The sequence below is a fragment of the Carassius auratus genome, chromosome 7 (assembly GCF_003368295.1).
Source record: "Carassius auratus strain Wakin chromosome 7, ASM336829v1, whole genome shotgun sequence".
In the NCBI taxonomy this organism is placed as follows: domain Eukaryota; kingdom Metazoa; phylum Chordata; class Actinopteri; order Cypriniformes; family Cyprinidae; genus Carassius; species Carassius auratus.
This window is the reverse complement of record NC_039249.1, coordinates 2,308,194-2,332,330: the sequence shown is the minus strand read 5'-3', so window position 1 is coordinate 2,332,330 and position 24,137 is coordinate 2,308,194. Positions and strand designations below refer to the sequence as shown.

At 38.9% G+C, this 24,137-nt stretch overlaps 3 protein-coding genes across 5 annotated transcripts; all 3 read left to right on the top strand.

Moving 5' to 3' along the window:
- The first annotated feature begins 2,209 nt into the window (after positions 1–2,209).
- Positions 2,210–17,993, top strand: LOC113105416 (calpain-1 catalytic subunit-like). The gene is made up of 22 exons (XM_026266469.1): positions 2,210–2,374; positions 5,922–6,356; positions 7,231–7,300; positions 8,608–8,726; positions 12,501–12,634; positions 12,717–12,885; positions 13,569–13,652; positions 13,814–13,899; positions 13,990–14,064; positions 14,168–14,328; positions 14,415–14,575; positions 14,670–14,681; positions 14,820–15,031; positions 15,207–15,246; positions 15,497–15,562; positions 15,639–15,696; positions 15,817–15,881; positions 16,061–16,129; positions 16,605–16,683; positions 16,765–16,881; positions 17,038–17,096; positions 17,236–17,993. The coding sequence occupies exons 2-22, from the start codon at positions 6,105–6,107 to the stop codon at positions 17,260–17,262; spliced, it is 2,115 nt and encodes a 704-aa protein (XP_026122254.1). The 5' UTR covers positions 2,210–2,374; positions 5,922–6,104; the 3' UTR covers positions 17,263–17,993.
- A 582-nt stretch (positions 17,994–18,575) lies between these two features.
- On the top strand, positions 18,576–20,007 carry LOC113105473 (dual specificity protein phosphatase 19-like). 2 transcript variants are annotated; one of them, XM_026266555.1, is made up of 4 exons: positions 18,576–18,804; positions 19,399–19,445; positions 19,588–19,740; positions 19,877–20,007. In XM_026266555.1, the coding sequence occupies exons 1-4, from the start codon at positions 18,591–18,593 to the stop codon at positions 19,979–19,981; spliced, it is 519 nt and encodes a 172-aa protein (XP_026122340.1). In that variant the 5' UTR covers positions 18,576–18,590; the 3' UTR covers positions 19,982–20,007. The 2 variants fall into 2 exon arrangements, with proteins under 2 accessions (XP_026122340.1, XP_026122339.1); XM_026266554.1 differs by having other exon boundaries at positions 19,799–20,007.
- Positions 20,008–20,338: 331 nt separating this feature from the next.
- On the top strand, positions 20,339–23,442 carry LOC113105419 (zinc finger protein 436-like). 2 transcript variants are annotated; one of them, XM_026266476.1, is made up of 6 exons: positions 20,339–20,590; positions 21,065–21,257; positions 21,335–21,429; positions 21,522–21,600; positions 21,710–21,901; positions 22,011–23,442. In XM_026266476.1, the coding sequence occupies exons 1-6, from the start codon at positions 20,450–20,452 to the stop codon at positions 23,168–23,170; spliced, it is 1,860 nt and encodes a 619-aa protein (XP_026122261.1). In that variant the 5' UTR covers positions 20,339–20,449; the 3' UTR covers positions 23,171–23,442. The 2 variants fall into 2 exon arrangements, with proteins under 2 accessions (XP_026122261.1, XP_026122260.1); XM_026266475.1 differs by having other exon boundaries at positions 20,343–20,590; positions 21,332–21,429; positions 22,011–23,438.
- The last annotated feature ends 695 nt before the right edge of the window (positions 23,443–24,137 follow it).

The following is a 24,137-nucleotide window of genomic DNA, read 5'->3' as shown; positions in this document are numbered from 1 at the left end:
AGCCGCAAGGCATCACGGGAACGCCACGCACTTCCGCAACGGGCTTGACGTCACGCAGTTTGCTCGGACGCGTAGATTTTATTTAAAGTTGTGGTTACAGAGAGATTTATCTCTGAGAGGACGAACTCTTATTGCTAAAGCTGAGGGTATCTCAAGAATGACTTACCCTGCTCTCTCATTATATGTGGATAAAGCTGCATGTGCAGATATTGATAGAATGCTATTTGATTTTCTGTGGAAGCATAAGAGGCATTATATTAAAAAGTCTGTGATTATTAATAATTATGAATGTGGTGGTCTAAACTTTATAGATTTTTCTTCTTTAAATAATACTTTCAAGATAAATTGGTTAAAGCAGTATTTAATTAATCCTGATTCATTCTGGAATACTCTTCCTAATCTTGTTTTCTCTAAGGTGGGTGGTCTCCCTTTTCTACTGCTTTGTAACTACAACATCGCCAAATTGCCCCTTAAATTGTCAAATTTTCATAAACAGGCGCTTTTGGCCTGGCACCTAATTTATAAACACAATTTTAGTCCTCACCGGTACTTTATTTGGAATAATTGTGATATTATCTATAAAAATAAGTCGTTGTTTTTCCCAAACTGGGTTAAAAATAATTTTATTTTGGTTTCTCAATTAATAAATACTAATGGATACCTGTATTCATATTCAGAGTTTTTGAACAAGTACAATATACCTGTTACTCCACGAGAGTTTGCTATTGTAATGGATGCCATCCCTTATGGAGCAATAACTCTTCTCAGAGATTCAGCTAGATCCGAGATTTCGTTATCAGTTGCTCATCCTTTTGATACAACGATTGGAAATATTTGTTTTTTATCTAACTCTTGTAGTCGGAACAGGAAGATTAGACAGCTATTTCAAAATGAGATTGCCTCTCTCCCATACATTGTGTCGTACTGGAATGGCCAATTTGTCGATATTCCATGGAAGAAAGTGTGGTCTTTGTCATCTAAATTCTTAATAACCAATAAGGTTAAGGATGTGTCTTACAAATTACTTCATCTTTTCTATCCTGTGAAGCTTTACCTAAAAAAGATGTTTCCTGATATTGACACTTTATGTTCTTTTTGTGGTGCTGAAAACGAATCCATTTCACATCTCTTCTGGGAATGCACATATACGAGTCTGTTCTGGAAGAATTTTTGTATCTTTGTTAACACATTTTCATCACAGAGTTTTTCTTTGTTATACAAAGATGTTTTATTTGGTCAGCACAACTTTGATAAAAATGTAAAGGACCAATATTTTCTGATAAACCTTTTTATTTTTCTAGCAAAATTTTTTATACATAAATGTAAATTTCAGGATGCTAAGCCCTATTTTTTTATTTTCTATAAGGAACTTAAATCCTACCTGGAAACTCTCAGTACATCTAGCAATTCCAAAGCCCTTAAAACTGTCTCATTATGTCATTTGCATAATATTCTTCTGACTATATAATCTGTAGCTGTACTCGCAATTGTATTTACCCCTGGCATTGATTTTGTATGCTCTTAGCATTTCAATAAAAAAAAAAAAAAAAAAAAAAAAAAATTTTATTTAAAGTTGTAGTAAGTTTGTTGTGCAATTCATTTATATTAATTTTTCATATGTATATATGTTTTTTTCATATTTATATATTTTATATAATTCTATTTATTTTATTATTATCAGTTTTAGCTTTAGTTTGGTGCATTAAGGTAAACTGAATTAAACTGAAAAAAAAGTTTCCTTGGCAACTTGCTTAAATAATTATATTAAATAGGCTATCAATTTTTTTATATATCATAATGTATTTCAGTTAACGTTTAACCATAAAACGTGCAGTTGTTTTAAGATATTTCACGATAAATATTTGGCTTCTAGCCTGGACAAATGGTTTTATTATGGGATGCATCTGCCGTGTTCTGCCTCAAGGTGACAGTCTTTCTGATATAATGGGGAAACTGTGAAAAAAACTTTTTATATTGGTTAAACATTTTACAAAGTTAAATCTAGTATTATATCTATATTAAAATATAATATGATAATGTAAAAAATGCACATGTGTTTCTTATTTTAGGTTGTCCGGTTTGCTTAGCGTTTTCGTTTTGTTGCGTTGCGTCGAACGCGTAACGTCGCTCTTTGATTGGTCCACTGGATGCTGCACGCGTCCATCCCCAGCTCTGGGACGCGTCGCGTTTATCACGCATCGCTCAGACGTGCCCCGGATCCGCTGGGCGTTTGTGCTGCTGGCGGGTTAAAATCAGCAGCAGGACATTAAACTACACGAACTCCAGATGTGCAGAGCATCGAAGAATAGCGCAAACCTCTGGAGTCAATAATCTGTGCTCATACTCGGAAGTGTGCTGCAAATCAAGACGCGAGGTAAGACGCTTAGGACTTTTCTGCATCCGTGCGAACGAGACTTTGTTTCACTTTTGTACTTTCCCTCCTGTCTTGTTTACAACACATATGTTTCACGTAAAGGTTGTATTATAGAATAAACAGTTCATCAGGCAAAAGTCTTAACATCTTTTAACGTTTAAAACACCAAAAGGCGCGTGCACTCCATTTCCTTGTTTTACAGTTTCTGCCTTTACACTGACCATTATTAGCTCTCATAGTGTTGCCATGCATGCATTGCTGTTTTAAACTAGTAAATCATTCAGGAACATGTTTAGTGCGTGCGAATGTAATCAGTTTCGATTCTCTGTATACATCTAGATTGAATTCACATCGACTTCTCCATAACACAAGAATAGTTTGAGGCTGAATGCATGCATGCATGGCTATTAAAAGCATTTTAAACACACACACACACACACACACACACACACACACGGTCATCTGTTGTGGTCAGGGTGGGTGTGTATTTTTTATTGAATAACACAGGAAGAGATGAAAACAAGGGTTTTTCACCATATAACTATTATTTCTTATCTAAAATCCACACCCAGGCCACTTTGGTAACACCAAGCAGTTACTTCAACTCAATGTTTTAGATGCCACAGACTCCCAAATATAACAAACATCTATAGTTTTTTTTTTTCAAAATACCAAATATATATCATGACAATTTGATATTTTAAAAACTCAATTGTTAATTTTTATTTACTAATTTATACATTTTTTACGTACTTTTTATTATTTATTTGTACATTGTGTTTCCACTGACCCCCAGTTTGAAAACCCCTGGACCCTTTGGTTTCCTTTTGGCTCTTGTATCTAAATCTGCTTTGTATTAAAATCGGATCACACCTGGATGTAACCTGAGACCGCGCTCACACAGAAGTGTTATTCTGTCACTGTTGACATGTGATGGTATCACAGCGTTTCTATCGATGTAAGCAGCACTGTTTACGCACGGAAGAGTGCACATGTGCCATGGCTTGGAAAGAGGGTCACTGTATGTGTAACAGAGAGAAGAGCAGAGGCTGTCGAGGGTGTTGTCTGTGAATTCTCTGAGTCACAGTCAGCTACGCCCAGAAATATGAGAAAATCACACCTGTAGGCTACATTGAGCTGACCTCTCGAAACAATCTCTGCTGTTTACACACATTACCATAGAGCACAGAGTGAGTAGTGCAAACTGGAATGCTTTTTATTTTAAAGAATGCAAGTTAGTTGTTTATTGTTGCACACCTTTGATCAATGTTTAATTTAAGTGCATAAGTTAATTTCAGCACCATTAATTGCACCAAGCGGAATTGCTAAATTATTTTTGACTAATATATATGCACAAGTTTCATTCAATTCTGTTCTATTCTAGTCATAATATAATGTAGCCGGTGTTCTGGTGTCGGTCTGAGCTCTTGTGGAACGTGTTTTTCCTCAAGTGTTTTCTCAGCGTGTGAACGTCTTGAGTCTCTCTCTGATTGGTCGATAGCATCTATTCAAACACTGAGGTTTCATGACGTGTCTTCACTTGTCATCGAGGAAACTGATCTTCTCAGCCCACCAGAGACAAATTCAATATGTAATTTGGGTATTTTTGTGAGCTTCTGTCTAATAAAGTCAGAAACGGATGATAACAACACAGTCATAAGGGTTCATTTTTCTGAAACTGAGATTTATACATCATCTGAAATACAAAATTCAATACTAATCAAAAATTAAGTTTTGATATATTTACGGTAGCAAATGTACAACTTTTACACAAAAATAGAAAGATAAATACTATTTTCTTGTCTGAAAATCATTGTTTTATTAACTTATTAAATATTTTCCCTCCTCAAATTCTCATTATTGTATTGCTACACAAACACACACACACACATATACAATGCACATTTGAGTTATAGACAGACAGAGAATATATTTCATATGCATTACTGTAACTATTCCTGTTGTTTATGAGTGCTGTGTGAATCTCAGCGCTCGTTTACAGCGCTGGATGTTTTCTGGCAGATGGCTGGAGGTTTGCCAGCAGCGTCTGACATCCATTCTTATCCTGAGATGAGCAGGAGACGTTCAAAAAGAGCTGGTGTGCACGAAACAAGCCACCTACCAAACACAAACTCATCAGAAAATCACTGCTGGAGACCCGGAGCAACTAAAAGTGCCTCCTCCCGTCTCCAAGCTCAGATGCATTGATGTGAAGTCACTGTTGAAGCCCTGAACGCTGTCTTCGTCCAGCTGGCACCCATCCACACATGCGTCTGCAGTTTAACACAGTCCTGGCAGCGCGTCTCACGCACCACACCCTTCCACTGCTCCACTTTCTCCCTCTCTCTCTGAAGGACACTCAAGTCACGCTGTTCACAACCAGTTCCCATGAAACTGATGAGTAAATGATACGAGCCCACAGCATTACAGTCAAACTGATGACATCTAGTTTAGGATTAAAGGAAGTTTTACAGAGACATATGAACACAGATGTGTGTGGTTTAACACAGAGATGGTGTGAATCAGAGCGGTGAGTAAGCAGTGCTCGGTTCCTCGGGTTCACTGCAGTGTGAGAATGAATGAAGGAGGAGGAAGCATTAGACCGGTTTAACAAGCCCAAAGAGCTGAAGGGACGTGCTTATTCACTGTACATAGTGCATACTTGCAAGATGAAGTGGAGTTTGTTTCTTCATCAGGTTTGCTCAGCGGTGGATGCTCTGCAGTGAATGGGTGCCGTCAGAATGAGAGTCCAAACAGCTGATAAAAACATCACAATAATCCAAACCGATCAAATCCATCAGTTAATGTCTTGTGAAGTGAAAGACAGGAACAAATCCATCATTAAGATGTTTTTAGGTTGTGTCAGCAGATCTCGGGCTTTGTTGGAAATGAATGTGAGTTTATTCTGCTTTCAGAGACATGTCAGGAGTCTCATAAATAAGCTCTGTGTAGTCGAAGTGTCCTGTGGGAAACTTTCTTAGGGTGAAATTGTGCAAATAAAACTCAATTTGAAAGCATAGTTCACACAAAAACGAGTCGTTCTAAACCTGTGGGACTGTCTTTCTTCTCCTGAACACAAAAGAGGATATTTTGAATAATGTTAGTAACCAAACATTCAACGGTAGCCATTGACTGCTATTGTATTTTTTCACCATATTATGACCGTCAGTGGCTAATGAGTAAATGACAGAATTTAAACTATTCCCTATGGACTCATTTCTTCATATAAGGGTTAAGTCCTGACTTTCAAGGTTGGAAACATGTCAGATAAAGAATGATGCCCAAAAAAGAACTGATACTGAACATGTTATAATTGCATATGTTTGTTGTAGTATTTAGTTTGTGTACATGTTGTGCCCTGTCAAAATTTGACTCATCAAATACATAAAGCATCAAATACTAAACTAAACATAGCCTTTCCTCTTTATAGTGTTGATTAGTGCCAATGTTCTTCTTGTCCCAGATGCAAAAGCAGTCTAAAGTAATGTGAAGATGTTTATATGACCAGGTTATTTTATAATAACAGAACTGTTCTTCTCTTTTCCAGGACTTCTGAAGCAGATCCTTCTCAGCTGCTGACTGAATAAAGGACATCCAGCATCATCCTCCCTCTGATTCAGAAGGAACATATTCATTCTACTCCTGGTTTCCTCCCTTGTGATTGGCTCGTCTCTTCCCCTCCCTCCGTTCTCATTGGCTGTCTGCCAGTCCCAGTGAAGCGGGTGAAAGCATGGAGCCCATCTACGCCACAGGGATGGCTGCGAAGCTGCGGAGTCAGTGGGACCGGGACGCAGGTTTGGGGCAGAACCACAACGCTGTGAAGTTCCTGGGCCAGGATTACGATTCACTGAGGGCCCAGTGCCAACGCACCAGGACCCTGTTTGAGGACCATCTGTTCCCAGCCAGCACTTCTTCACTGGGATTCAATGAGTTGGGTCCACGCTCCTCCAAGACGCAAGGGGTGCGGTGGATGAGACCCACGGTGAGCTGATCGATTAGCAAGAACTACTTCATACTCCATCACTGCATGCTGTTCCTCTTGTCCTCTTCCATTTGCTGTATTTCATTGGAACAGTCACCCAAAATTGAAAATGTACGCACCCTCGGGTCATTTAAGATGTAGGGGAGTTTGTTTCTTCATCAGATTTGGAGAACTGTAGCATTAAGTCACTTGCTCAGCATTGGATGCTCTGCAGTGAATGGGTGCCGTCAGAATTCTGACGGCACCCATTCACTCCAGAGCAACCAATGCAGAGCAAGTGATGCCATGCTACATTTCTCCAAATCTGTTCTGATGAACAAACAGCATCAGGACATCCGAGATGTAGACGAGTTTGCATGAATTGTCATTTTTGGGTGAGGTATATCTATACTAACGCTTCACCTCGGTCATCACATGTGTTCCCACATTGACTAGTTTAACCTTTCGCTCTGGTTCCTGCGCTCTCTGAACACATTTGTGAGCACTTGTGTGTGTGTCAGGTCACCTCTACTGTCAACGTCCCGCAGGATTTCAGGGCTTCTACTGAGTACATTAATGCATGGCTTTATATAAACTAGGTCTCTCGTGCTTGTTGCTATGGGATGCTCAAGAACCGAAATGATTTGTCAGGAAAAAGTGCTATTCATTATACATTCATCCATCCTGGCTTTATAAACTAGACATGACTTTGAATCTGAATGAGGTATTCAGTGTCTTCACACTCGTCACTGACAAACATGATGCAGGTGCTGACAGCAGACCACAATATATATATATATATGTGTGTGTGTGTGTGTTTGAGTGAGAGGCACAGTGCCATGCATCATCCTTCTGAAAATGCTAATCTAATGTAGCGTCACGCGTGTGTTTGCAGGAGATCTGTACGCGTCCCCAGTTCATCGTGGATGGAGCGACTCGTACCGACATCTGTCAGGGAGCTCTGGGTGAGTCTGTCTGAGCATCATCAGGGCGAGGACGTTACCTCAAACAACCCTGATTTTACCTCACTACAACCTTAACCACCAAATTTCAGCATCATGCCTCCAGTCTTCAGTGTCACATGATCTTCAGAAATCAGTGTAATATGCTAATTTGCTGCTAAAAAAACATTTCTGATTATTATCAATGCTGAAAACATTCATATTTTTGTCAAAACTGTGATACATTTTTTTTCCCAGGCTTCTTTTTTTAAAGTTCAAAATAGTTTCTCTACTGCCACTTTTGATTAATTTAATGCATTCTTTAATATCTTAAAAAAATACTTTTGAACTGTAGAGTGTATGTAAAATAAATTTCATAGTCAATATTTATTGTAAGAATGTTTTTTTTTTTTTTTTTTTTGTTACAGAGTATACACATTCATGCATGCATGCTCAATATTATAAATAAGTGCATCTAAATAAACGAATTGAAATAAAATGAAAGCTATAAAACATGTAGAAACTGGAGAGTACATCTGGAACAGTATTTGGTGTATTTCAAGACTCATGAAGTAACGTACGGTGATGTTTAAACACAGCGCTTCGTTCATAATTAAAGCTCTCACCCTGCAGTCATTAAATAAAGAGCTGATGTCTCACAGCGGAGCTGCTAATGCATTATGATGACATCATAAAAGGGAACAGTGTTTAAACATGTAAAACCGTGAGGAAGCGCCATGATTGGTCAGGATGTGTGGAGGCCCAGAGACTGCTGTTGTGCGTTTAAAAGCTTTAGTAAACATTGAAACCAAATGACTGACTGTTCCTCTTTTGTATCAGGTTTGTTTGGGTCTGGTGGCTATTTTAGGTTATTTACACATTCTCTGTGATGTCATGCGTCAGATCATCTTCCAACAGCACATGTTCAGTTTGGGGCAATAAACTGTCTTATTAAATGAATCCCAGAGACTGTGGCATGGAGATTTAAAAATGAATAAATACAGAGAGGAATGACGGATAGGTGTTTAATACACTTTAATACACTAAATGCAATTTGTTAGTGGACTCATAGATAGTTAGACACAATTTATTACACATTCATAGAGTATAAAGAGCTAATGTATGTTTAACTTTAAACTAAACAATGTTTACATACTATCCTAGCTCATTTTAAATTAATTTGTTTAATTAATTAAATCTTTTCGATTTTACAGTTGTTGTCATTGACAGGTTCTTATAATTTGACCTCAGATATCTTGAATATGTTTTGTATCACATCTCTTGCCTTCACTAAATCTCACCGTTCATGATCTGTGCTTTGTTTTCCTCAGGTGACTGTTGGTTGCTTGCGGCCATCGCGTCTCTGACTCTAAACGATGACCTCCTGCACCGCGTGGTGCCACACGGCCAGGGCTTTGACGGCGGATACGCAGGAATATTTCACTTTCAGGTGCGTCAATGTGACAAACGCTAGAACATGAGTGGTCTTTAAAAGTGTTTTTTAAAGGGATGCTGTAAAGAACCATTTTTGGTTCCCCAAAGAAGCTTTTAGTTTCAACAGTTCCAAAAAAATAAAATTGTTTGCCAAAAAAGCTTTCTGTGAATTTTAAAAAAAGAACCATTTTTGTTTCACCAAAGAACCTTTTTTGGTTCCCCAAAGTTGCTTTCAGTGACAAGTTCCCCAAATTAGGTTTCAGTGAACAGTTCCAAAAATAAAAATTTTTGGTCCCCAAAGAAAATTTCCATGACCAGTTCTAAAAAGAACCATTTTTGGTTCCCCGAAGGAGCTTTCCGTGAACAGTTACATATAGAACCATTTTTGATTCCCCAAAGTAGCTTTCAGTGAACAGTTCCAAAAAGAACCATTTTTGGTTCCCCGAAGAAGCTTTCCGTGAACAGTTACATAAAGAACCATTTTTGATTCCCCAAAGTAGCTTTCAGTGAACAGTTCCAAAAAGAACCATTTTTGGTTCCCCAAAGTTGCTTTCAGTGACAAGTTCCAAAAATAACCATTTTTGGTTCCCCAAATTAGGTTTCAGTGAACAGTTCCAAAAATAAAAATTTTTGGTCCCCAAAGAAACTTTCCATGACCAGTTCCAAAAAGAACCATTTTTGGTTCCCCGAAGAAGCTTTCCGTGAACAGTTACATAAAGAACCATTTTTGATTCCCCAAAGTAGCTTTCAGTGAACAGTTCCAAAAAGAACCATTTTTGGTTCCCAAAGTAGCTTTCAGTGAACAGTTCCAAAAAGAACCATTTTTGGTTCCCCAAAGTAGCTTTCCATGACCGGTTCTAAAAAGAACCATTTTTGGTTCCCCAAAGTAGCTTTCAGTGACCAGTTCCAAAAATAACCATTTTTGGTTCCCCAAATTAGCTTTCAGTGAACAGTTCCAAAAATAAAAATGTTTGGTTCCCCAAAGAAACTTTCCTTGAACGGCTCCAAAAAGAAAAATTTTTGGTTCCCCAAAGTAGCTTTCAGTGAACAGTTACATAAAGAACCATTTTTGGTTCCACAAAGTTGCTTTCAGTGACCAGTTCCAAAAATAACCATTTTTGGTTCCACAAAGTTGCTTTCAGTGACCAGTTCCAAAAATAACCATTTTTGGTTCCCCAAATTAGCTTTCAGTGAACAGTTCCAAAAATAAAAATGTTTGGTTCCCCAAAGAAACTTTCCTTGAACGGCTCCAAAAAGAACCATTTTTGGTTCCCCAAAGTAGCTTTCAGTGAACAGTTCCAAAAAAAAAAAAGAAATAATTGTTTGCCAAAACCGCTTTCTGTGAATTAAAAAAAAAAGAAACATTTTTGTTTCACCAAAGAACCTTTTTTGATTCCCCAAAGTAGCTTTCAGTGAACAGTTCCAAAAAGAACCATTTTTGGTTCCCCAAAGAAGCTTTCAGTGAACAGTTCCAAAAAGAACCATTTTTGGTTCCCCAAAGAAGCTTTCAGTGAACAGTTCCAAAAAGAACCATTTTTGGTTCCCTAAAGTTGCTTTCAGTGACCAGTTCCAAAAATAACCATTTTTGGTTCCCCAAATTAGCTTTCAGTGAACAGTTCCAAAAATAAAAATGTTTGGTTCCCCAAAGAAACTTTCCTTGAACGGCTCCAAAAAGAACCATTTTTGGTTCCCCAAAGAAGCTTTCAGTGAACAGTTCCAAAAATGGAATAAGGTTAATATGCAGTTGTTTCTGTGTGATTTCACAAGAGCTCATGTGTAGCTGTAAACTGTCGTTGAACTTTGCTCTGTAAACACACTAGCATGAGCAGTGGAGGATGAGTATGATAAAATAATGAAGCTCTGCTTGGAAACAGTGTAAGACAGTCTGATCAATCTGCTCCTCGTGTGGGATATTGTAGTGAATTATTGTGCTGATGTGTATGTTTCTGACTCGGCGAGGTGAGGGGGGAGGGCAGGGCTGATCACTGCTGTTCAAACAACCTCAATGAAATGGCAGAGAGGATTATGGGTAATGGGGTGACATAGCATGCCAGGAATTCTTTCACAATTTGTACAGGCAGCAAATGACAACACAATATATCTTATTTGAGAAATACCATTACACTGAATGATTAAAATATTCATGCATCTAAGTATTTTCATATTATATTGAATGAATATCATGCTGCTACTCTGGTGCTATCTGAAATAGACACTTATTGGTGCTTTTATTTAGTAATTCTGTGCAAAATAATAAAAAAGAAAGCAATGCAGTCAGAAAAGTGCACAAACGTTCATCAAACACTCACACACATAGATGCTCTACAAATACACACATATACACAAATTCATGCATGGATGAGCTTGTGAACAAAAACACAGGATCCAGATGTGTTCACTAATGTGTCACACTGCATCTGTGTTTTTGCTGCTAGTTGTGTGTGAAAGCTAATTATGAGAGAGAGAGAGTAAATCACTGAGGGCCACAGGGAGAGTAGAGAAATGCTGCAGTGCATTTTAAACAGTTTACGAGTGAATCTCAGATGTCTGGGTCATATTCAACCCCACAATCATGAATAAAATGTATTTTGCGGAAAGACAATTAATGCTGTAATATGACTATTCAGATGTTTGACAATGTGCTTTTATATGAAAGCATCAAATTCATGCTATCTTGAATGAATGACAATGTATTTTGTCACAAAAGTAAGATATATCTTGACAGGCTGTGATTGAATCTTGCATCTGTATTATATAAATCAAATATCCTGGGAAGCAGTTCCTCAGAGATGTGCAGCGTGATTGATGATTTCACTGATGTCTCAAATCCATCTTGATCCTTACTTGAATGGCTCTTTACAGAAGTGCACATATAGGACGAGGGTGTGTATGAGGGTGTGTGTGTGTGTTTGTTATTTATGGTGGATAATGTGAACAGAAATCTGCAAGTACAGGCGATTCCTGCTGCACAAATAATTCCTGGAATATACATTTGTGAATAATGATTGAGGATTCACTAACAGTAATGCTGCAGTCACTTCATCTCATCATAGTCACTGTAATTATAAGATGACAAACTAAGAGATTGTGCCCCGTGATCCTCCTCTCAGAAAGTTTCTACGTACAGGTTTGATGTTGGTGTGGAAGCCAATTTGTTCTGTATTTCTGATAATCCCAGAAAGCTGTTCGCCACTAATGCAGCAAAACAAACAGCAGAGGATGTGCTTTATCTGTGTATTTTATCTGTGCATGTGATCATTTCTGTGCAGCTCCTTCAGAGCGCTGCAGTGATGTTTGCATCACCCTGGTTCCCTTAAAAACTGATTTTACAAACTCATTTCTTCCGAATTACTGCAAAATACACAAAAATGCATGGGTATGACACAGGTATTACAAGGAGAGGGTGACTTATAAGGACATAACCCATGCCCCCAATTTTCAAAACGCTTATAAATCATACAGAATGAGTTTTTTTGAGAAAGTAAAAATGCACAAAGTTTCCTGTGAGGGTTAGGGGTAGGTGTAGGGTTGGTGTAGGGCCATAGACTATACAGTTTGTACAGAATAAAAACCATTATGCCTATGGGATGAACACACTTTACACAAAAACAAACGTGTGTGTGCGCACGCCACCTGCTGGACATACACTCTTACAACAAACATTTCAAAAGTGGTTCTTCAGTGGCATCACTGCACAAATCCTCTTTTGCAATCTTTATTTTCTAGAGTGTGTGGTTGGCAGTAAAGCAGCTTTTATTTTAGGAGTGTATCTGCGTCTCTCTCTCTGTAGTTCTGGCAGTTCGGCGAGTGGCTGGACGTGGTGATTGACGACCGGTTGCCCGTGAAGGACGGGAAGCTGTTGTTCGTTCACTCGGCGGAGGGAGGAGAGTTCTGGAGCGCTCTGCTGGAGAAGGCCTACGCCAAGTATGACCATCCTCCACAGTACACATGAATCAAACACAGGTTATCTGCACTGCTTCAGTCTCTTTACTGTCTCGTTCGTCAGGCTGAACGGCTGTTACGAGGCTCTGTCGGGCGGCAGCACGTCTGAGGGCTTCGAGGATTTCACAGGAGGAGTCACAGAGATGTACGAGTTAAAGAAAGCTCCCGCTGACCTCTTCAGCATCATCGGCCGAGCCATCGAGAGAGGATCGCTGCTGGGCTGCTCCATAGATGTGAGTCTCGCGGTTACAGGTGGAGGCGTTCGAAGGTGGAGTCGTTTTAACCTTTAGATTATGGAGGGTTTGAAGCCTGCAAGCCTGAACTGTGAGGAGCTAGAATGTGTTCAGCAGACAACCAATCAGAAGCAGCCTAATTAAATATTCATGAGCGCTGTACAGTCACAGACACTTTAATGGGCTGTATTTAGTTAAAATGTTGTACAGTAATGATAAGCATGCTGTTTTTATTTCATTTTTTTGCTATGTTTTTGCAGAATTACATGGACAAACTGTATGTTGAACTGTAGTTGTTATCAATGTTATATAATATTATCTAAGATGACTTATTATTTCAAAAGTTTTAGTTTGTGATAAAATGATTATTTCCGATTTTGTGCTTTTTTGCCATTTTGAATAAAAGATATTTGTAGTTAGCTTTTGTTTTTTTATTATTTAATTTAGTTTTGGTAATTTTAGTGCTTTAACTTAAAGCCAAGTTAATTGCCAAGACAACATTTATATTGATAGTTTATCTCAGCTTTATTTCAGTTATCAAAACAAATTTTCTGTAGCTGTAGTTAACAATAATAATGATGGGGTTTATTTTGCTGATCATATTAGTAATTAACCTGTTTGCATCGGTGACAGTGATCAATATCAGTGTCTGACTGCATTATATATATCTCTTTGTCCTCAAGATCACTAGTAAGTTTGACATGGAGGCGGTGACCTTCAAGAAGCTGGTCAAAGGTCACGCATACTCAGTGACCGGAGTGGAAGAGGTGAGCCAGAGACATGCTAAAACACTCACTATACACATCTATCTAGCAGGATCTAGATGCAGCGTGTCTTTCTGTGACTTGATTGTCTTAGTGTGTGTGTGTGTGTGTTTAATCAATGCACGCTATTCCGAAGAGAAATATAATGTGAGTGTGTTGATCAGGTGGTGTACAGGGGGAACATGACCAAGCTGGTGCGCATCAGGAACCCGTGGGGTGAAGTGGAGTGGACGGGATCCTGGAGCGACGAGTGAGGAACACACCAGTGTGCTGACCGACGCTTCATTCATACTGTGGGGAGGATGATCTGATCTCTGTGTGTGTGTGTGTGTGTGTGCAGCTCTCGGGAATGGGACAATGTGGACCGCTCCGTCCGGGGCCGATTACAGAACCGCAGCGAGGACGGAGAGTTCTGGTGAGTGGATCGTGATCAGAGATGATCAGATGAGATGTCCTGTAAACCGCTGTGACCGTATGACTGGTCTCTCTCTCTCTCTCTCTCTCTCTGTGTGTGTCAGGATGTCGTTCAGTGATTTCCTGCGTGAGTTCAGTCGTCTGGAGATCTGTAACCTGACGGCAGACGCGCTCCAGGCGAGTCAGGTGAAGAAGTGGAGCACGTCGCTGTATCAGGGCGAGTGGAGGAGAGGAAGCACGGCGGGCGGATGCAGGAACTTCCCAGGTACAGCAGGGGAACCGGGAACGACGGCTCAGAGGCGGGAAAACACCCAAACCCTCACCTGCCTCTTTTGTTTCTATAAACCACAGCCACGTTCTGGATCAACCCTCAGTTCAAGGTGACCCTAAAACACCCAGATTCTCCCGGCCAATCAGATTGCAGCTTCCTGGTGGCGCTGATGCAGAAGGACCGCAGGAAGAAGCGCAGAGAAGGACAGGACATGGAGACCATCGGATTCGCCATTTATGAGGTCAGAGAGCAGATCTCTGGTTTAACACATCTGAAGTTCCATGTGTTTTCGACTCCTTTTCTGATTTGTTGCCTTTTCACCTTTATTTTTGCAGGTGCCAAGAGAGGTAAGATGAGAGCCACCCAGGGCCCTTTAAATCAAGGGACATTTATTTATACACACATAGGAACTATCTACCTATAAACAGTTCAGGACACCAGATGTCCTGCTCAGATGATTTAAAGCAACGTGTGTTTGTGCTCAGTTTGTGGGGCAGTCTGGTGTTCATCTGAAGCGGGATTTCTTCCTGTCTAACGCGTCCAGCGCTCGCTCGGAGCTCTTCATTAACCTGCGGGAGGTGAGCTCACGCTTTCGGCTGCCCGCCGGAGAGTACATCATCGTACCCTCCACCTTCGAGCCGCAGAAAGAGGCCGACTTCGTGCTCAGAGTTTTCTCAGAGAAACCCGCTAACTCCGAGTAAGTCCTGCATGCACGGCCTGATCCAGTCTGGATCACACATGAGCTTTCTGAAATGTACAGGATCTTAACAGGACATCAGGGATACTTTACTATGGATGTATACTCTGTATTATTTCCTCAAAATATATACATATTCTCTGACTGATATCATCTCTCTCTGTGTGTCCTTCAGAGAAATGGATGATAAAGTCATAGCTGATATTCCAGAGGAGGTGAGATGATCAGATCGAAACACGTTTCTATTGTTCAGCGAGAAGATAAGAGCGACTGCACTTTACTAGAAATATATTGTGTTAAAGGGTGTTATTCGACACCACACTCAGTTGTGTTCACAATATACCTCACGCTTCAGTGTGCTTTTACTGCTAAAAATGTCCTACTACAATAGTAAACATTTATGCATAAATAAATTCAAATGCAAATATAGATTCAAGTATTTTGTCTTTCTCTTGATTGCTTTAGCAACGTCTGGACGAGAGTCAGATTGACGCTGGGTTTAAGAGTCTGTTCAGACAGCTGGCCGGAGCGGTGAGAGACTGATGAACCACTGCTGTACGCACACATGACATATTACAACATTTATATGTGATCCTGTGTTTTCTAGGACATGGAGATCAGCACGACGGAGCTGCAGACCATCCTGAACAGAATCATCTCCAAACGTGAGATCTTCATGATGTCTACACAGACAGCTCACTTCTAAGTGCTCTTAAGATCACACTTGAAGCAAGAGAAGTGATTCATTCTGAGAACTCGTCTCTTTTGTGTGTCTTTATGCACAGATAAAGATTTAAAGACGGACGGGTTTGGTAAGGAGTCGTGTCGAAGCATGATCAACCTCATGGACGTATCCTTTCCACACAATCGGCTTTAAAATATATACATCGCTTAATGTGTCTCTGCTAGCAAATACTGCTCACTGGGAATTTTTGTTTCGTCACCTCTCCTTGTTCATCGCAGTCTTTCGCTCTCTGTACAGTCCAGACTGCATTTCTCTTGCTCTGATTGTCCTTGACATGTTTGCAGACGGACGGCAGCGGGAAGCTGGGACTCACAGAGTTTCACGTGTTGTGGGAAAAGATTAAACGCTACCTGGTGAGATGATGTTAGATTCATGTTTTTCACAGGTGGTCTTCTTATGGGTTAGCTAAACACATTTATATCTCAACAGCTGCTTGAGCCAGACATTACTACTGACTTCACATCAAAACATTAGCCTGTCATAACAATCCTCATTTACATATAGAACTATTTAAAGTGCAGCAGAAAAAGAAGCATGTGTATTTCTGAGAGTTCCGCTCCTTGATTCTGATTGGCTGAGCCACGTTCAAAGCTGTTTTAAATTACTCTTCAAACAAACACCTTTGTTTACTTCTGTGTGTTGCTCGGCAACCGCTTTGTTGGAACCGTTTCTGAGGAACTACTTTGTTTGGCGGAAGAATACGGTTTATATTTATATCATTACACTCAATGGAATAACTAATAAGTACATGGTTTGAAGACGATTGCATGAAGAAATTAAAAACGGTCAGTTTTGACTGCATGAGTTATGACTTGCATATGTTCACAGCAAATCTTCAGAGACCATGACGTGGATAAATCGGGCACGATGAGCTCTTATGAGATGAGGAGAGCTCTGGAAGCGGCAGGTACAGCGTCTCTAAACTCACGCTTGCTCTGTTTTGATTCAGCTCTGTGTCCTGACTCTCTGTTCCTCCCTCGTTCTCCAGGCTTTAAGCTGAACAATCATTTATTCCAGCTGATCATCCTTCGGTACACAGAGGAAGATCTGTCTGTGGATTTCGACAACTTTGTCACCTGTTTAGTGCGACTGGAAACCATGTTCAGTGAGTCACAGAATTCAAGAAGCGGAGCAGTTTTTCATAAGTGCCATAACACAAAATTACAAGAACGTGTACATGTTAAATCTTTTTATGAGTGCAGTGATTCTGACCTGACATGAGCTTTCAGGACAATCTGACTGACACGTGTGTTTTTTACAGAGACTTTCAAGACGCTGGACACAGACGCCGATGGATTCATATCACTCTCGTTCTTTCAGGTTTCACTTCAGTTGACTTACATCAACATTTCTACACAATGCAAACACACATACACACAATACATGTAGTGTTTAGTTAACCTCAGTGTTTCAGTCAAGCAGTTGCATTCTATGAACGGTCTTTCTCTCTGTGTTGCAGTGGATTTCTCTGACCATGTTTGCCTGAGATGGAAAGATTTTCGCCGTTCGTCTGCTCTCTCTTCTGTAGCCCTGCCCTCTGAAGAGTGCCTTCATTTTTACACTTCTGTAATGCATCTCTATGGGATAAACGGCCTTTATAAACAACCCTGTTTACATAGTCTACATGCAGAACACTGTGCCAAACGCATATCTGAAGCCAAGAGAAAAACATTTACAGTATGTTGTTATCATTTCCGGATCGAGCTGCATGTGTTTCTCCAGAATATCTCTATGCCAAATGAATCATTGCCAGTTTCAATCATTCATAATTTTTAGCACTATTTTGTGATCAGGAGCTGCATATCTTTCAGTAAATGCCATATTTGATTGTTGTTTGTATAAGGACCGCTGTATTAGAAATGCATGCGCTGATGAACCCAGCTTTACTTGCTGAATGCGATTTGGGTTGGACTGAATCTCCTGCATGCGGCTGTTTTATGAGACAAACTGTTTGAGATGTTCTGAAAAACCAAAGGATCTTTTATCATGCCAAAAGGGACATGTTTTTTTTTAAATGCCATATGCATTAGTTCTGTTTTTTACATGAACAATGCAAAACATCCATTTAATACAATCTAAACAGGAGCAGCAGAACTGGGAACGGATTGATTCGGATTCACATTTAACAAAACGGCACTTCGCTTTTAATAGAAAGATGTATTTGAAATGGAGGATATTCTTTTTCCCCAATGCCAAGCAAAATGTCTTACAGGATGTTCTTTTTTTTCCACTGTTGATTCATTTATGTCGGTTTTCAATAAACTTTCTTTTAAAGTAATTTTTTGGGTGTTCAAGGTCTTGTCAATGATGCTTTCACCTTCTTTATTGAGCAAATGTTTGTGATAATGTTGGTTGATTTATCAGCATCGTCAAGAATATGAATAGTTGACGAGGAATAGTTGTAGGCTTGGGTGACTTTAACTAAAAATGGCTAAAGGACATGATGTAGCAATGTTGAAAACCTTAAATATCACTTTTAATCTAAATTTTACATTTTAATCTAAACGTGTATTTTGTTAACATTCAAATAGAATTTTTTTAAGAAATGTAAAATAAAAACAAGTAATGTTTACAAATAGTTTTACTTACTTTTCTAACACTTTTATGAAAGTATTTATATTATTAGTAATGAAAGTAATGTCGAATTTATTAATGTAGAATAAAGTATTTTATGAAATTATGTTAATCACCACAAAGCGCTGGCTAATGCATGCTTTTATTTTGTAATTAACTGGTGCCCCAATCTTAAGGTTCCGTGCTCTGTATGTACTGGCGCTATCTTTAGTTCCGCTGCTTTATCAGCAGGGATCTGAGATGAGTTCTGTGTCGCAGGAGATCCAGGGCTTCTCCGCGGCTCGTCTGAGGAAGCAGAGCACCAGAGTGACGACTGTGACGGGCGAGAGACTCGTGGAGACGCGCCGTGGAGATCGGTACCAGGTGGAGCGCGAGGGGCACGCGGCCTGCGGGTTTGTGCAGGACTCGAGCCTCGACCTGCACGTGGGCGTCATCAGACCCTTCCTCCTGCTCTGTGCGTTATGTGTTTGATGTGTATTTGCAATATTCATCGGGAAAACCTGGTGCACTGCTGGAAATATCAATATTCCATGCTGATTACTGTATTTGTGCACAGATATCAACAGTGATTAAATAAAGGGACACTGCCTGGTACTTTATGTGCAACGATGCATATTAAAGATGAACAAAAAAAAAGTTTACCATGATAACTATTAATAACAACAACAGATAGATAGATTCAGATAGATTCAGAATTATGTATTCCAGTCAAAACTAAGTGTCCAGATTGTTTGTTTGTTGGTTTATTAAGACTAATTCCAATATAATGAATATGATTATCATTATATTAAAAAAGGATTCATTGATTATGACGAATTCTGTCATTTCTAGCTATTGTTAACACAGTAAAATCATAATAAATTTCAATTTTAAGATTTTTTAAAATATATACTTTAAGACAAAATTATTTATTTATGGCTAATTCCAAATAAACACATATATAATAATAATGAATATTATATTTTAAAAAAAAATGGATTGAAGATATACAATGACACATTGAGTATTAACCCTACTTGTTATATTTAACTAATAATGTGATTTTTAGCATCACAGGATGCTGCCCATGATATAGACACACTGAAGAAATTAAAGGTAATATATATATATTTTTTTACTTATACACTACTTTTTATATTTATTATTTAACAGTACTTATCTGACTTTCTTATAAACATTTATGAAAATAAGCAGGCTGCTTTATCTAATATTAAAATGATAATAATCTGTGTTTTAGGTGACTCATGTGCTGAATGTGGCATATGGAGTTGAGAATGAGTTTCCTGATCTCTTCACGTATAAGACCATCACCGTGTTAGATCTTCCAGAGACAGACATCACTTCATACTTCCCTGAGTGTTTCCAGTTCATACATGAAGCCAGTCAGCAGGTGTGTATCCAGAGATAGTCTGTGTGTGTGTGTTTGACCTGTTGACTGTCCTCCTCAGGCTGGAGTGGTGCTGGTCCACTGTAACGCTGGTGTTTCTCGCTCTGTTTCTGTTGTCATCGGGTTCCTCATGTCCCAGGAGAACATGTCCTTTGATGAAGCCTACAGCGCTGTGAAAACCGCCAGGCCTTACATTCAGCCAAACCCAGGCTTTATGAGTCAGCTGAAGAAATATAAACCATGATTCCACACAAAGACTGATTTTTGTCAACCGAAATGTCCTGTTCTTAGCATTTAGACGTGTTTGATGACTGCATACATCCGATTTCACACAGCCCTTGACGAGTTAATGAGCTGATGACAGGAAGCATGTGTGTTTAGATTTAGACATCAGAAATGTGAAGTTTGGGGACTGGAATGGTGTAAGTGCCAACGTCCTTTATTTCATATTAATTTCATATTGAAATATATTTTTATGAATATTTATGTTTATACTTGTTGCAAAAATTAAAATTTGAAACCCTCTCTGCAGATTCATTGACCGGCTTTTAATTTCCCTGAGGTTTTTAGTGGGTGACTTTTATTTTGAAATCCATTATGACGAGAAACTGTTCAGAGTCCACGCGCACAGCAACTGAAGAGACTTTGACAAAACAAATACATCGGTCATATATTCACCTGTTTTGTGATTTTTACAGGTGTGTATAGAATCATGTCGTGTGAAGCATCAGTCCAGAAACAAGTGCTCTTAATAATGGACAGTTTAGTCTCATCTATAGTGGCAGAAATTTGTCAACTCGATATTTTTCAGTCAGAGCGTCGAAATGGAAATCCAGAAACTGATATTAAAATGGTAAGTTCGTTCAAATCTATAATGAACACATTTGTAAATATGTTAACCATTTTACTTTCACTAAAAATGACCGCAGTGTTCATAGTTACTGTCAAAGTATACAGTAGTTGATGACTATTTTACTACTGTAAAATGATAATACGCCAATATGGGATCTCCTTTGATGTAGATATTTATTTTATGTGTTATTTTATAATAATAAGCCCTTTTTTCGACGATAGCTGGTTGATATCAAACTACCTCAGTTAATGTTAGAACTTTCAGAAATAAAGTGCATCTTTAAAAAAGAAAACATGCATAAATAAATACAAAAATATGGATTTTCAAACCTTGTCATTTTCTTAATAATCGTGGGAGCGTCGATCCTCAACATTACATGTGCTGAAACTTGATAAAGCAAACCTGTTGTATGCAACAGTTGGGTAAGTAAAACTTTTTACAGTTAAATGGATTATTTTTTGTTTGATTCACAAGAATCTGACGGATGCTATAAGGAAAATAACAAACTCGACAGCTGAACACATCTGTAGAATAGTTCATAAAGCATCAAGTGGATCAAGAAAAGATCTGACACAACCAGATGAAGTCAACCATATGGTAGAGCAGCAATTTGCTGGCAGTGGAAGACCACTTAACACTCATATCAAAGATGAGGAACACGTCAAAGGTGGGTCTTCTCAAAACTAAATCCTATATTACTGTTATTTTAATAGATTAAATAATAAAAATGCACTGTTGTAGGAGGAGATCAGCAAGGCTTCTCTTCAGACGTTGAGTCGGGAATCCAGGAAAGATTGAGTTGCACCCCATCTGGTGGAAATCTACTTCAGACTGTTGAAGTAATGCACATCCAGCTGTAATTGTTGTGTTTTTGAAAATACCAAGGCTTTTTTGTTGTACATCAAACTAACATAACCATGTATTCATCTAGGAAGAGCTGGAGTTTAGATTTGAAGAAGTATTTGTCCATGAAGAGGAACAAGTAGAGTGTCAAACTGCTGCTGTAGATGGTACAGACTACCTGACATTAATGCATTTGGATTAAAATGGTAGAATATGTTAATATAAGGTCTAAATATGCAAGATCATATCTATAAACATGCCTTGTTCATGTTACAGATATAATGGAGCACAATGCAGATGAATCTGAATCTGTAGAGCATCAAAAAGAAGAGCAGTGGACCACTGAACCAAACTCTGTCGATGAATTAAATGACATTTCAGAACAATTAAACACACTGGATCCACCCGACATAATAGAGACAGGATTGAATGTCCCAATAGATGCCGCCGAAACTGTTGCTGTAGATGGTACAGACTCACTGACATTAATGGAATTGGATTAACATGGTAGAATATGTTAATATAAGGCTTAAATATGCAATATCATATCTATAAACATGCCTTGTTCATGTTACAGATATAATGGAGCCCAGTGCAAATGAATCTGAATCTCATCAAAGAGAAGAGCAGTGGACCACTGAACCAAACTCTGAGGATGAATCCAATGACATTTTAGTACAATTAAACACACTGGATCCACCCGACATAATTGAGACAGGATTGGACGTCCCTAAAGACGCCGCTGAAGAAGAGCAACCCAATACAAGCGATGAGCAGAATACATGCAAAATCTGCAGAAAGACCTTCACCCACCTCAACAACCTGAGAAGACACGAGCAGAAGTTCCACAGCGGAGAAACACCTCACGCTTGCCAAGAGTGCGGAGAGCGCTTCGGCTCCAGACGCCTCCTCCAAATCCACCGCAGAGACCACAAGGTGGAAAAACCTCACAAATGCACGCTCTGCGACAAGGTGTTTCGATTGCCCAACCACTTGAGGAATCACATGACGAGTCACGGTGACCAGAGACCGTTCTCCTGCACCACATGTGGAAAGAGCTTCGCCTTGATAAGCATCCTCAGATCTCACGAGCGAACGCATGATGGCGAGAAGACCTTTGTATGCTTGCAATGCGGCTCCAAGTTTCTCACCAAGTCTTACTTGGACTACCACCAGCGAGTTCACACTGGAGAAAAGCCATACCTGTGCAAACACTGTGGGAAGAGCTTCGCCCAAAAGGGCAACCTCAAGGCACACGAAAGGGTTCACACGGGCGAACAGCCCTTCAGATGCGAGGACTGTGGAAAAACCTTCGTACACGCCAACACCTTCAAATCCCACAAGCAGCTCCACACGGGAGTCAAAGCTTTCTGCTGTGAGCTTTGTGGGAAGGGCTTTCGGCGAGGAACGCATCTCAAGACTCATCTACTGACGCATTCTGGAGACAAACCGTTTAGCTGCGACGTATGCGGGAAGACTTTTGCCCTCAAAGGATCTCTGAAGACGCACCAGCTCACTCACACGGGGCAGAAGAGTTACACTTGTAATGTCTGCAGTAAGCAGTTTACTCAAGCCAGCTCGCTAGCGAAACACAAACGGGTTCATACGGGAGAGAAACCGCACCGCTGCGTAAACTGTGACAAGTGTTTCTCTCAAAGCAGTCATCTTAACTATCACTTGAAGGTTTGCCCATCTGGTCCAAAAGGCTCTGCAAACTCTAATGTGGAAGAGAATTGACTGAGAACTAATTTAATTTGTGCCTTTCTTGAAAATACCTAACTGTGACCAAATAATTGAGACTTTTCTTAGAAGATCTGCAAGATGTTTCATGCGTAATTATTGATCTAATTACAGTGAATTTACAGTGAATTAAAGCAATTATATTTTGCATAAGGATAACTAAATATATGAGACTATTTGAAGAGTTCATTTGCAAAAACAGATAAGTCATGTTTTTTCAATGTGCATTCCAATTCATCTCAGTCAAACTGCATTTGGGTTTTTTTGATTAAGTAAAAATAACTAAATACAGCTTACACAATAAAAAAACATGATTTTTGAAAGAAAAAAACGTTTTGTAAATAAAATCTTCATTAGTAGACTTGTATATTAATACTCAAAATGTTTAGAACCTAACTGATGTAGAAATGCAATTTAAAATGTAATGCAATTTAAAAAAAAAAAAAAAAAAATTCCAGTGAAATAATGTCATGCAAAAATAGGTAATATATTTTTTTTAATTCTGTTTGAAATATACAGATCCAACAAGCGGACACAGCGTTGAAAAAAAAAAAAATAAGAAACATTTCAATGCTTCGCTTTCTCTCAAAAAATATTGCATTCTCCTGAAAAAACTTAACTCCGTTTTTGACAATTTTCAAAAATCATGTTTTTTTCCATTATCTGTTTTTGCAAATAAACTCATTTTCAGATTTTTACATTAATACTCAAATAAAATGTCTCAAAACCAAACTGAAATAAAGGAGTAGAAATGCAATTTAAAATGTAAAAACTTAATTGCCATGGAACTAATGTCATGTAAAAATAAAATTAAAAATAAAAATTTTCTTTTAGATTTTTTTTTTTATATATACAGAGCCAAAGTGGACTACATTGGAGAAAAATACTTGATGGGAGAGTAAAAAAACAACAACAAAAACCCTTTTTCAATGCTTTGCATTCACTCACAAAATCTTGCATTCCC

Coding starts and splice junctions, on each gene's coding strand:
- LOC113105416 (XM_026266469.1), top strand. CDS start 6,105: ATGGAGCCCATCTACGCCACAGGGATGGCTGCGAAGCTGCGGAGTCAG. Junction 15,563..15,638: donor TCAGACAGCTGGCCGGAGCG/GTGAGAGACTGA, acceptor TGTGTTTTCTAG/GACATGGAGATCAGCACGAC. Junction 15,882..16,060: donor GCATGATCAACCTCATGGAC/GTATCCTTTCCA, acceptor ACATGTTTGCAG/ACGGACGGCAGCGGGAAGCT.
- LOC113105473 (XM_026266554.1), top strand. CDS start 18,591: ATGAGTTCTGTGTCGCAGGAGATCCAGGGCTTCTCCGCGGCTCGTCTG. Junction 18,805..19,398: donor CAGACCCTTCCTCCTGCTCT/GTGCGTTATGTG, acceptor TGTGATTTTTAG/CATCACAGGATGCTGCCCAT. Junction 19,446..19,587: donor ACACACTGAAGAAATTAAAG/GTAATATATATA, acceptor TCTGTGTTTTAG/GTGACTCATGTGCTGAATGT.
- LOC113105419 (XM_026266475.1), top strand. CDS start 20,450: ATGTCGTGTGAAGCATCAGTCCAGAAACAAGTGCTCTTAATAATGGAC. Junction 21,430..21,521: donor ATCTACTTCAGACTGTTGAA/GTAATGCACATC, acceptor GTATTCATCTAG/GAAGAGCTGGAGTTTAGATT. Junction 21,902..22,010: donor CGAAACTGTTGCTGTAGATG/GTACAGACTCAC, acceptor TTCATGTTACAG/ATATAATGGAGCCCAGTGCA.